This window comes from Salmo salar, chromosome ssa13, assembly GCF_905237065.1.
Source record: "Salmo salar chromosome ssa13, Ssal_v3.1, whole genome shotgun sequence".
Taxonomy (NCBI): Eukaryota; Metazoa; Chordata; class Actinopteri; order Salmoniformes; family Salmonidae; genus Salmo; species Salmo salar.
In genome coordinates this window covers 42656754-42669997 of record NC_059454.1, presented here as the reverse complement: position 1 = coordinate 42669997, position 13244 = coordinate 42656754, and the positions used below count along the sequence as shown (strand labels likewise).

Sequence of the window (13244 nt, the reverse complement as noted above, 5' to 3'; positions counted from 1 at the left end):
CACTACAAATGAATCACGTATGTTCAGAGTATAACTTAACTCACCCTTTGAATGTTCTCTCTCTCAAAGTAACTTTATTTATTCCTTTTAGCTCCTACTAAAGTGGAGCAAAGGGCCTCAAGAAAGCTCACCCAGCCTTTTAGAATATTTATCAGCGACCAACATTGATTGGCCACAGAATCAACAGGGAATGTCACAACAAAGCTCAAAGGACACAGTGGTCTTGACCCTGGAGGACAGTTCCATGACCCCCATGACATCTCTGGTCCGGACAGGATGGAACTGGACTTACTTCACAAAGCTGACACAAGCAGACCGAGGAAACACTCGGGTCGGCCTACGCTACGTGACTCCTCGCATAATATCTGAAAGGAGAGAAAAACTTCCTTTGTCACTTTCCTCCTTTTCTCTTTCACCTCCATCTCTCCATCTCTCTTTCTCTCCCGCCATGCCTCTGATGGCAGCAGTGCGTGCTGCTAGACGTCAACTCTCTCTTCTCTCTCAGATGCTCTCTCTGCTCCGGGCCCTCCTACCTTGCCTTCTTTTTGTGCCCTGGCTCATCCAAAGAGACCCCCATCTGTCCCTCCGCTCGCCCCATTGTGGGAGCCTCAAAGCCAGGCAACTTCCACAAAGCAGTGGGCGTGAGGAGGGGGGCCAGGGTAAACAGGACAGCACCCAGAGCCCATTAGAAGCTCTTTAACTCCGACACTCTAGTACTTCTCACACAGCTCTGGGAGGGGTAGGAACCCACCCCCTCATCCCAACCTCACAATATCACCTTTTATATCCACTCACATACGTATTAAGTCCGCCGATCTGCTCTCTTTCTCTCATTCAAACTCCCCCCCCCATACCACATACCAACTCTCTTTCTTGCAGTTTCTTTTGGCACCATTGTTCCATTTAACCTGTTTTCCCTTATTTTTCTAACTAGCCCCACGGAAATAATTCTGTGTCTCTCCATATGGGCAGGAGTACTGTACATTTAAGCAATATGGCATGAGAACCCAGTGATTATCGTGTGATAGCTCCCGACTAAGGGTGGTTCTTAGGCCCTGTGTGCTATAACTCCGTGCTACCAACCAATCAGCGTCCAGGATCCAAACAATCCGTTTTCTAAAGTTGTGCTTGGTGTATTTGGAGAAAGGGTGTTGTTTTTAAAGTAATGACCATGGTTGTTTCTGTACAAGGGGGTTTGGCTAGTGGCACATGTTTACTCTTGTCCAGTGAATGTTGTTTTGGTGGTGAAAACAGAAGTGCTGTTGTAGAGTGACGTACTATCATGTGCAGTTGTGCAAGGTAGAGCTTAGTGGTATCAAGTCAAGTTCATGACATACTATGTTTGACACTATGGATGGGAGTTTACTTCTGTGTCTGGTCTTACCCGACATCTCTTTAATTTGTATTTTTCCCTCCCCCTCTCCTCCCCCAAGCCAACCCCGTCCTGTCTCCCCTGTTCCTTTATTGTTTGCCTCTTTCTTTTCCCCAAATCTCTTCCTCCCTGGGTCTATCCCTCTTTCTTTCTCTCCCCAGCTGCTCCCCTCGGTCCCAGCCGTCTCAGTTTCAGGACCCGTTCCACCTCTACCACCTATGCACCCCTTTCTCTCTCCTCCCTCTTTCTCTATCCTTTCCTGCCCTCCTCTTTCTCTCCCCTCCTCTTTCTCCCCACCTCTTTCTCTCTCCTCCCTCTTTCTCTATCCTTTCCTGCCCTCCTCTTTCTCTCCCCTCCTCTTTCTCCCCACCTCTTTCTCTCTCCTCCCTCTTTCTCTATCCTTTCCTGCCCTCCTCTTTCTCTCCTCTCCCCCTCTGTCTCTCTCTCTCCCCTCCTCTTTCTCTCTCCTCCCCTCCTTTCTCTCTATTCTCTTTTTCTCTCTTCCCCTCTCTCTCTCTCCCTCTTTTCTCCCTACATTGTATGTGACACTGCGACCCAGGAGGCGAGAAGAGGAGGAGAGAAAGAGGAGGAGGATGGAGGGAGGGAGGAGAGGAGAGGGAGGACCACAGTGTTAGCCCCATCTTAAAGGCAGGCTAGGGGATTAACCACAGTGCAGACACTGATTAAAGCCTTCCAGCAGCTCCTATGGACACATTAATACCATCTTAATCACAACGCTTTATCCCTCCACCCAGCCCTCCATCTATCTGGCCCCTATGGATCAGCACCTCTCATTTTAATGGGAGAGGCTGTTGTTTGACCAGTGGATTAGTAATGCTGTGCTCTGAGAGACAAAAACAAAATACCCCAGATGCTGTATATTGTCAATTATGTATTTATTATATTTTACTTTTATTTTACCAGGTCAGTTAAGAAAAAATATTATTTACAATGACGGCCTGGGCATGGACATACATAGGGCAGATTTCTCCCAGTGCCTGCATAATTATTAGATGTAGTTGGCCCTGCCCCTGTGCATATCAGTCCATGTCTGTGGATTGAGTTGCGTCACAGATGACAATGACATATGAGCTGTCCCATAGGACTGACCGACTTGCCACAGGTCGCTGTCTGCTGCCCACACACTGGCCAAGATGGCATTTTATATACGGTAAAATACTTTTGGGCTCTTTCTTGCTCTACTGTATCTGTCTATCACCTCTGACCTTTGACACTTTTTCTAATCTTTTTAAAACATTAAAACATAATGTTTCGGAAATTGTTATCTGATATTTAATAAATATCTCCTTCTCTACTAATTCATTTGATCCACATACCCTTCCCCATACCACTTAACAAATACACCATAGCAATATAGCAATGGCACAAAGCAGTAGCAACACACCAGACATGAACTCTTCCAGCACTTTCTCCCTGGCCAACATGGGTGTGTGTGTTTGTGTGGAGCTATGTGCCATTCCTATGCCCAGGCTGAGAGCGAAGGAGAGGAGGAGAGAAAATAGGGAAGGGAAACACTTGTGAATGGATAGAGCAAGGACTTCATTCACCTCTGCTCTCTCACACCCTGCATCCCTATTTCTCTCCCTCACTTTTTCTTCCCCACTCACTCTCGTTCTCCCCCTCTCTGTCCCTCTCTCCAATTTGTCCCCAGCTGTCCGTCAACCCCCCGTAGTTCTCCCAGCTGTCTTTCATATCGGAACGAGAAGCGCCACACAACAATACAGGTCAGGGGTCAAGAGAAAGAACAGGCTGCACTTACAATGGACCAGTGGTGCCCACTAAAACAATCATTCCCTTTTTTCCCTCCCTTGCTTTTCTCTCATGCTGCCAGGACTTGTGGGACTGGAAAAGACACAAGTCTAAGGAGAGGTGGATGAGGAGGGGATGAGGTGAGAGGGATGGCTTTTGTTTTGGACGACAGCCACAGAGGCACCTTCCTCTTTATTTCCATTATCTAAAGGACCAGAATGGTAAACATACACTCACACACTCATTCTCTTGCTCTCAGCTCTCCCTCTTTGCACACTGTCCCCCTGCCCTTTGTCTGTCTCAAGAACCCTCCTTTTCTACTATGTCAACACAGCGCTGAAACAAATCCTTGTTGCCAGAGTCAAACGTAAACTTTTGTTGTTTGTCGGGTGATATAAATTGTGTTGGAACTTTGCCTGAATTTGAGCAGAAGTGCTGGTAATGGGTGTCATAAAAATCATTTCAGTTCCGTTTCAGTTGACTTTTTTAAAATGTTATGTTAATGTTATATACAGTATATAAATGTTTTACTGCAGTTTTACCAAAAACATCCCAGAGTGGTGAATGAGTGGCTTTTTAACCGTAGACTTTATTAAATACAGTTTGTAATACCTTCTGATTAAGATGTTTACTGAGCTTGGTTTTGGGCTAAACATGTTTTGGCATGAGGTGTATAGTAGAATGAGTCATTGGGAGAGAGAGAAAGGAGGGAGAGAAAGCCTTCCATGACACAGTCACCTGTTCCCCAGGCCTGTTTTTCCCATGGCCCCGCTGTGCCCCTTACTGACCTGGCAGATGCAGGGAACCCCTGTAGTACAGCCCAGGAATTACATCACACACATTTTCATTAACATTAACCACATGCCCCTATTATCAAAACAAGTTTTGTCTTTTAGATTATCAGATGAATGTAAATCAATTGCCTATATTTTTTAAATAAACGCAACAATAAAAGTGTTGGTCCCATGTTTCATGAGCTGAAATAAAAGATTCCAGAAATGTTTCATACACACATAAAGCTTATTTCTCTAAAATTGTGTGAACAAATGTGTTAACATCCCATTTCTTCTTTGCCAAGATGCACCTTGTGCTGGGGATGATAAAGAACCACTCAAAAATGTGTAGTGTTGTCAAGCAACACAATACCACAGATGTCTCAAGTTCTGAGGGAGCATGCAATTGGCATGCTGACTGCAGGAACAACAGAGCTGTTTCCAGAGAATTCAATGTTCTACCATAAGCCGCCGCCAACGCCATTTATTCCTATATGTATGTATTATTAAGGGATTGTTAAGAAAACAGAGGAAGAGACATTGACATATTCTGTCCTAATATGGGACCTTATGAGTGTTTTTAAAAGTACAATGGTAATATAACTACCCAATTCTAATGGCACTATGGAGTAAACTAATGTGCTGCTCAAAATGATATGTTCAATCTGATTGCCTATATCTGATATATCCACATTTCATTTGAGTGAAAAGACAACAAACCATGGCAAAATGTGTTGCTTCAGAAATAGTATATAATATAAGAATATTTATTCAATTAAGTGCGAAACAGCTAAATATTTACAAAAACAGTAGTGATGGACACCATAAGAGACAAAATCCTGAAACGTACTTCAAAAAAAATAATAATTTAAATGCTTCATTAGTAAAGTCGCCGGTGACTGAAAAACTATATACCAAGAAGACAGTAAAACAAAAACAGTGCTGAGAAAATTGCAAAAAGGATAATAGTTGTCAAAATAAATATTAAATACAGATATAAATTAAATGCATTTCTGTTCATATGGCTAAAATGATGCTGGCTACAGTATGGGCCTCAGTGCAGAAGTTGAAGTAACTGAGTATAGAGCAACTTTTTGTGACACATTTTCTCTCCATCCTCAAGCACACAAGAGAGGACTTTCTTTCAACCCAAGTACTCTTCTATTTTAGTAAAAAAATGGATGGGTGTCTGAGACAGTGTGCAGTGCTTATACCTGGATATCTGATTTGGTAAACAAATAGTACAGCTACATATAATAGGAACTGAGGGAAGACTTATTACACAGACAGAAACAAATTATGACAATACAAATAATGTCAACACAAATAATAAACAACAATGACAATAAATTAGTAATACAATGAAGGGTGCATCTTTATGACTTCAGTAGTTCATTATGATCAGGTAGGTTGAGTTTAGTTGAGTCTCTCTCTCGGAGCATTCCATGCTCTCCCAGAGTAGGATACTAGACAGTGTAAAATGTCATATTATTTTCACTCTACACAATCATTCATAGAGTCACGGGCCTATGTATGTGCAGAAAGGTTGGAGGACCAGAGGCAGGGCTGTGTAGGGATCTCTCCCCTGCCTGGCCAACCAACTTCACTTTCCCCTTCACTCGCTGTAGATAGTGCCCATCTGTGAGGCGACCATGTGTGGTGGAGGGAAGGATTCAAAGGCCTGGATGTCTAGGGGCAGTTCGTAGCGTGAGGCCTGGAAGAGGTGGCCCTGAGGCCCTGGCAGCCCGGCCAGGGAGGAGGGGGGGTAGTGGGGTAGGGACGAGAGGTAATGGGAAGGGTGGGAGGGGTAGTTCCTTTCAGCCTCGTGGGGGGGAAGGTTCCTGCTTCAGGGCAAAGTTGCCACTGATGCTGAGGGGGGGCGTGAGGGGCCCGTCGTAAGGGGGGGTGCCATTGCTACTACACTCATTAGGGGAAGGGTGCTGTTCGTAGGGCCCTCCCTCGAAGCTCTTCATATGGAGGAGGTGGGAGGCCTCCAGGGACCCGTAGGGGGGGCTAGGCAGGCCCGGAGAGGGGTAGTGACCACTCAGGGGGTGATGGCCACCAGGCTGCCCTGCTACACCACTACCAACTCCTGGAGATCCTCCAAAGGGCTTGTCATCCAGCTTGTTGATCATTTTGGGGGCAGAAGCCCCCAGCTGGAGACACCCAGCCACCAGGTTGCTAGTGGGCTGGGACAGGCCTTTACACAGCATCTCTGTGAAGCCATGGCTCTCTGGGGACTGACCGCTCTCCAGCACCTCAGACAGGGCCCAGATGTAGTTGCGGGCCAGCCTCAGGGTCTCGATCTTGGACAGTTTCTGGGTCTTGGAGGCGCAGGGCATGACCTTACGTAACACATCTAACGCGTCGTTCAACCCATGCATGCGGGACCGCTCGCGGGCGTTGGCCTTGGTGCGTCTCGCCTTGAACCTCTCCTGTCTGCCTCTGGCCATCTTCTTCTTCTTGGGCCCCCTCCGTTTGGGCGCCTCGTTCTCTCCGTCCATTCCAGTCTCCTCATCATCATCATTATAATTGTCTTCCTCCTCCTGATCCTCCATGTCTTCGCTGCCCAGCTCGATGCTCCCACGGCCTCCTGGGCCCAGGCCGTAGCGGCCCCCCATCTCTGGACCTCTCTCTCCATCTTGGGAGCTCAGGCCCTCATCTAGCCAGGCCAGAGAACTGACCAGCTCAGACACATCTCCTTCTCCAGGCTTACCAAATCGTTTGGTCATCATTGTCATCTGAGGAAAACAAAACACATTGGTCAAGCTCATGAATCAGCTGTGTTATTTGTCATCATTGTTTGTCATCATTGTTTGGAATTGGAATTGGTTGACCTGTCTCTTTAACTTAATTCCCAACTGGTTGCCTATACATACAGGAGAGAGTATAATTTCAGCACTGTCATGTGGACAGCACACACTAGCAGGGACAGTTCCTTTTCCATTCCAACAGAATGGATGAACATTTTAGCAGATACAGAACATCTCTCAACTCTGACAGCAAAAACAACTCATTCAAAGGGAAAAGAGCACTAACTATGCAAAATAATTTCTGTCCTTTGTAGGATGATCTAATGGAAGACACTTTGGGGATAAACTCTGTGGTTCCCTGCTGTTTATGCCGTGGTGGTTTTGGAGACGCTGTCAATCTGGGACATGCGGGATTTAACCTGGATATAAAACCCTCAGATTAAATTCAGGGTAGTCTACAGAGCCAAATCAACAAAACACGGTAACAACCGGACCAAAGATCTCATGCATCAACAGTTACATTTGATTTGCTGATTGGAATGAGTACCGTTTTAAATCCAATCTTGCGTGGAATTGTTATCGAAAATGCCACTGCTACTGTAGTCCAAAGGATAAAAAACGTTCAATGGGAACTCGGGTGAACTTTCCTAAACACACCAACAACCAAATAAATCTCTGCCTAAGGACACACACTATTGTTCTACAACTAAGTCGTCCTACTTAGTGATCGTGAAGTCGTGCGTAACTGTAAGTAGTACAGTTTACTAAAGGCCTATCAATCATAAATAACAACAATGTATTACGCACAGACTCAACTCTGTCTAGGACTGAATGATTAACAAACAATCATAACTCTATTTGACACTGAAAATAGTACTGAATATGGTACAATACAAACCATAACATGTATATCTATAACAGTCTATATCAGGTTAATAAATAAAGATAGTGGTATCTCACTTTCTTGTTGATATGATACGATAACGCATTATAGTTGTTTGGTGGCATTGACATAAAGCCTATTATGAAGAATGCCTTTTTCATCAATTACCTTTCCTGTTATAGAAAATAGTAAAGAATCGAATATTAAGGCAGTTTACAGTTGCATTGCATAAATATGCATAGGCCTATGGGTTGATCCTGTGTGATAAATACTACATTATGTGGAATAGAATCACATGAAATGCAATTATTTGATTGACACAAAATCAAAACGCACCTGTTTGTGTTCACAACTCGCCCTTCCAAACTTGTCAGACGTTCGGCTAACTTCCAAAGTCCCAGGAACCAAGCAAAATGACTTTATAGCCAATCCTCAACCGATGCCGTTTCTCTCTGTTGCAGTCCTTTCCAAGTTCCTTTTCGTTCCCTCAGTTATACAACCAGTGCGCGAGGGACTTTCATCTCCGACTGGCATGAATATGTCTGAGTTTATCCTTTAGGAGGTGGACTGGCCCCTCCCACGAGCGCCCCACCCATAACGTTCAGCTTATCCAAAGGCGTGTGGCGGGCTCGTGGCCAAAGTGTTCTGTCCAAACAAGCGCACATGCGTCACCAATCTTTGTGTGTGTGTGTGTGTGTGTGTGTGTGAGAGAGAGAGAGAGAGAGAGAGAGAGAGAGAGATTTTGCTCAAATGTCCACAATTCCATAATTATTTCATACAATATTATGTGTCCAAAATTGTCCATTACTACCATTTCTTGTAAAAAGCGGATTTTGTGCTCGATTAAGCTCCAAGTGTGAGAGGCCTATATGCTACGGTTGTTCCATAACCCAATTTGTATACAAAATGTATACGTTTCCTTAACAATTTGTGATGTTCATTCTGCACAATACTTAGAATATTAATTTTCGTTAATGCTTGGATGATCATGGGTTGGAATCATTCCCATGATTAACAAAGCGCGCGTTTTGATATTTTAATTACGCACATTCTGAAGAGGGGACGCTCAATCACGCGTTATGTGTAAGTGATTTTGACAGCTTGGTGTGGTAAGACCAGGTGTATGCGTTGTTCACCCGTCCATTAATTTGCTTCTTCCGCTTATTAGCCATATACCCTACTCCCCAGTCTCTGCGCCAAAGATCAGTTGAATGAGTCAAGCAGCAAATACGTTTTATCTGATTTAAACCGGTTGGTGCGCCGGAATGCTCTGAGAATATACAGTATCTATTTTTAAGTTATATTTGGGTTGGAATTGTATCATCACTATATTAAAATAAAAGTTGTAAATCCAAAACAAAGTAGATTTGATATACAACTCAAGACTAAATCATATCTGACTCAAAATAATGTATTAGTTTGCGAAATACTAATAATTTCGAAGTTTAATTTGGGATAGTTTGAGATGGAGTAAAATGGGGTTTCACAGTTCATTGTCTCAACTGGTAGTGTAAAGGGTCTTTTAGGTTGAATATAACTTGTTATTAAAAGCACTTTAAACACCTAAAACTGTTGGCACACATTATTCCATTATTCCTACCCCTCCCTAGCCTGGCTGACGCTACCATGACACAGCGCAGGGAAAGCTGTGACACACTGGTCTGGAAAGGAGGCTGTTGGATAATGCAATATTCGCTCTGAAATTATGTGACAGGTTTGATTGGATCTCTCAAATGTTAGTTTTTTTCATCTGGGGGTTAGACTTCACATTGTTTGGATTTGAAAATCCAACCGTTGTAACGGAAGGGGGTTGGCACTGGGGGCCTGTGTGTGGCTGTGTATGTGGGTATTTGAGTGAGAAAGACACAGAGGAGAGCCAACCAAATTTGCAGTTAAAGCCCAGTCCCCTTCCTTATCGAGGCATTGTGCCAACAACATCAGAGTCATTACAGACTCTGAAGTCAGGAAGAGAGTTAGGCGTAAGACAGACTAACATTTCCCATCATTTAGTCCCGTTCCTTACCTTTTTCCAATTTCACAACAAATGCCAAGGCATAACAAACACAACATATGTGATGTCCCACTGCATGGTGCAGGGTGAGCCACCACACAGTCGGGGCTCTATTGTAGTCAGATGCTATTGACAGCCGTGGTTTGCGGCGCACGTGCCCCTGCATTGATCCTATTGTATACATGAGGCACATCTGTGCTTGCAACTGTGCTCTTGGGCTTTCTTACACTCTCTCTCTCATCGGAAAGCCTACATCGGCCTACACCTCGGTTACATTTCCTTTTGGTCTTTAGCTCATAGATACAAATATAACTAGATTGCATCATCATTGAGTAGAATTTAGCATTTGAAATCTTATGACACTAAGTTGCTGGGCTAGGCTGTAGGACTCTCTAGATCACTGTAGGACGATATGGTCAGATATAAGAAACGAAAGAGGGGGTGCATCTGTTGCCTCACTTGATATCACGATGCCCATACCCACGTGGCCTTTTCATTGCTAATCAGCGCATTGCACACGCCGGCGTGCGGATGGAGCGGGCATGGTTTGGTTTTTATGTGCGTGCGCGCTTCGTGCATATGAGTGTGCGTGCATGGCACTGTCCAATGTGGAAACCAGAAGTAGTCATGTGTGTGTCAACAGTTTGTGCAGCCAGACCCAGTGTCTTCTATGTGTGGCCCCCTGCTCCCACTTAGCTTCTCAGTCCCCCAGGTAACTTCTATCCCCCACAATCTCTACCTCCCCTGAGTCCATGCCAGTCCTCATCACACCTGCAGCCTGCTCTGGGAATAGTAGCTCTGGGAATGCTGAATAGTAGTGCTGCCCAGCTTCCCACAGTCGTCCCAAATGTCCCTAATGACAGACTAAGGGGGAACTTGGGAATTGTGTCCCTCCTGTCTGCTTCAATTCTGACTAGAATATCCAGTTTGACAAATATCACTAGAATACGTTTTTAGTTAGGGGATTCCGACAATATTATCAAATGTCCCACTCACGTGGGCAAGGAAACAAGCTTTGATGGACTGGGGTTTGTATTAGGTTTTTAAATGCTGCTTTTGTTGTTATGATTGTTGTTATCCCCCCTCTTTTCACACAAAAAATCCTGCCACAAGTGAGTTGTCTGTCGCTCCTGCCCCATGGGATGGATTTAGAGGGGAACGGGGGGATTCTATGCTACTCTGACAGATGGGTCTCTCTCTCTCTCTCCCTCTCCATCGCTCGCTAAAACACAGACACACACTGGCACACCGAGACAGCACGAATACAATAGGAATTAAAGCCGTGCACACATGCTCCCTCGGCCGGGCTGAAAGCTGAGCCCCTTGTAGTAATCAGAAAAGGATGGAGGGAGCGCGGATGTGTGCGAAGGGAGGGGCGTGTTTGGAAGGGGGATGAGGGAGGAGGGGGGAGTGCTGTGTGCTTCTTTTTAGCTCGAATTAAACATTTACCTTATTTGCCTGTTTCAAATCTTTTTGATTTAAATATACATTTTCCTTGCCATGGAGCTCTCCATTTTCGTCATAAAGCATGTTTGAAGTTGAACTGTTTCCACTGTCAACCTTTCAGTTGTGACAAGTTTTATCCCTCTCCCTGTTTACCCCGCTTCCATCTGTATGTCTGTGTTTCCTTGTCTGTTTATCTGTCTCTGTATAGTAAATGTGTGTGTCCTATAAAATGGAGTCCACTCAGCATTCTCTATTAGCTGTTGACTGAGGCTGAATATACGTACAGACTATCCTGGAGGAGAGACTAAGCCCCACTGAATCTGCCTTACACAGGGGACATGCATGCACACACACACTGTGAGACTGTGGACTTTTGACGTCTACATGCTCTCTCTATTATTGCAATCCCAGTGTCCCCTCAGGGAAGTCGAAGAAGACGAATAAAGAGTTCAGAAGCAGAATGAAAAGGGTGATCATGCCCCCTGTTCCCAGACAGGGAGGATGGGAAGAAGACTGAGTCTGTCTCCATGTGTAAATCAAACCAATATTATATATGGAGACCCACCAGCCTAATTGGAGGCATACGATTGGCCATCACTACGCTATGCCACCTGCTGTCAATGGGCCTGCAGCACCGCTAAACATGCTGCAGCCCCTCGAAACAAGCGGCAGCCCCTCTATTCACGCGGCAGCCCCTCTATTCACGCGGCAGCCCCTCTATTCACGCGGCAGCCCCTCTATTCACGCGGCAGCCCCTCTATTCACGCGGCAGCCCCTCTATTCACGCGGCAGCCCCTCTATTCATGCGGCAGCCCCTCTAAACATGCTGCAGCACCTCGGCAGTAGAGAATTTGTGTGATGGATGCAGAATCAAATGGACATGCATGTACTGTACTGTAAATGGACATCTCTCAAACCAAAAAGTCTAAGATTTAGGTAAGCGTGAGTTTAGGAGTCAAACTTTAAGTCAACAGGTTGCAAGGAGCTATTAGACAAGTGCAGTCAACACATTTTTCCGTAAGTGTTTCGCTATTAACAAAATCTGCTTGATGAGATTTTTAGCGGGTGGGGCACAGACTGAGCCTTTTGCAATTCCTCGAAGGCAGCGAATGGATTTAATTCGCACTAAAGTGGGCAGTATAAAGAATGGGGATTCTGCCTTGAGGCTTCTAAATCTAACAGTGGAGATTGAGAGCTAGTAAACAAAGGAGGCAGTAGTTTCATATTCAGTTCTGTCAAGACACTACAACCTCCATCCCATCTACCCTCTGAGCATCAACTGTTTTTTGTAGTCCTGGGAGATGGATGTTGATGGGGGGGGGGGTCCATCTGCCATGCTAGGGGTGCTGGGGGAGACAGGCATATCCCAAGGGGGTTTTGGGAGCGAGGGAGCAGGAGGGAGAGAGAGAGGGACCTGAATAGATTACACCAATCCACTAATCAAGGGCGGTAATCTGTGTGTCTCTCACACTAAACAGTGTTGGGGAACAGACAGAGCAATAGCATCAGTAGGAATAGGGAGATTCAGGTATCATCTATAAAAGGATTCTAACAACAGATCAAATGCATTGACAGATTTCTTCTTCTGACACGTTTTTTGAATGAGAGTAATAAATAGGTGTGATTGGCAAGGAGCCATAGAGTGTGTCTGTGATCAGGTGTTTGTGTCCCACAAGTGGCCCCACTGATTCCCTGTGTGACTATTATGCAAATACAGTAGCATCCAGGCATGCCAGCAGCCTGAATTAGTCCAATGGATAAAAAGTGCTTTTAATCAAATTAGATTACCATATTGATTTTATCATTTTGATATATTGTGATTTATTGTGATTTATGGTGTAAAAACATAGGTGAAATTGATTGATACTTGATATGCAAACAAAACCATTCTCCATTTAATGCAAAAGAGAAACAATAAGGTAATTTACGGCAAAGGAAATTGAGATGGTAAATGTTTTACTTTCTGTGGATTTCCACAAAAAATGTTTACCAGTCCCAGGAATTAGCCATAACCTCTTCACAAAATGATTGAAATAGATTGAGTTTGTCCCATGCCAATCACTCATGTAGAGTAACCATCTTCAGCACTTTTTTTCTTTCTGAAAGGGCCTTGTCACTCTACCAGCGGCAACCAAATTCAGCCTTATCTAATGTCAAAACTAAAAGGGATGTTAGTGTGTTAAAAGACAAGCAGCGCAAAATCAAATAATCAAGTTGCCTCTAGAGTCATGGTCTC

The 13244-nt window shown here is 44.6% G+C and overlaps 1 protein-coding gene across 1 annotated transcript; it reads right to left on the bottom strand.

Moving 5' to 3' along the window:
• Positions 1-4661: 4661 nt before the first annotated feature.
• On the bottom strand, positions 4662-8097 carry neurod4 (neuronal differentiation 4). Its single transcript, XM_014135850.2, is given in 3 exon segments — positions 4662-5746; positions 5748-6656; positions 7888-8097. Coding segments are annotated over 2 exon segments (1125 nt in total). The 5' UTR covers positions 7888-8097; the 3' UTR covers positions 4662-5530.
• Between the last annotated feature and the right edge of the window lie 5147 nt (positions 8098-13244).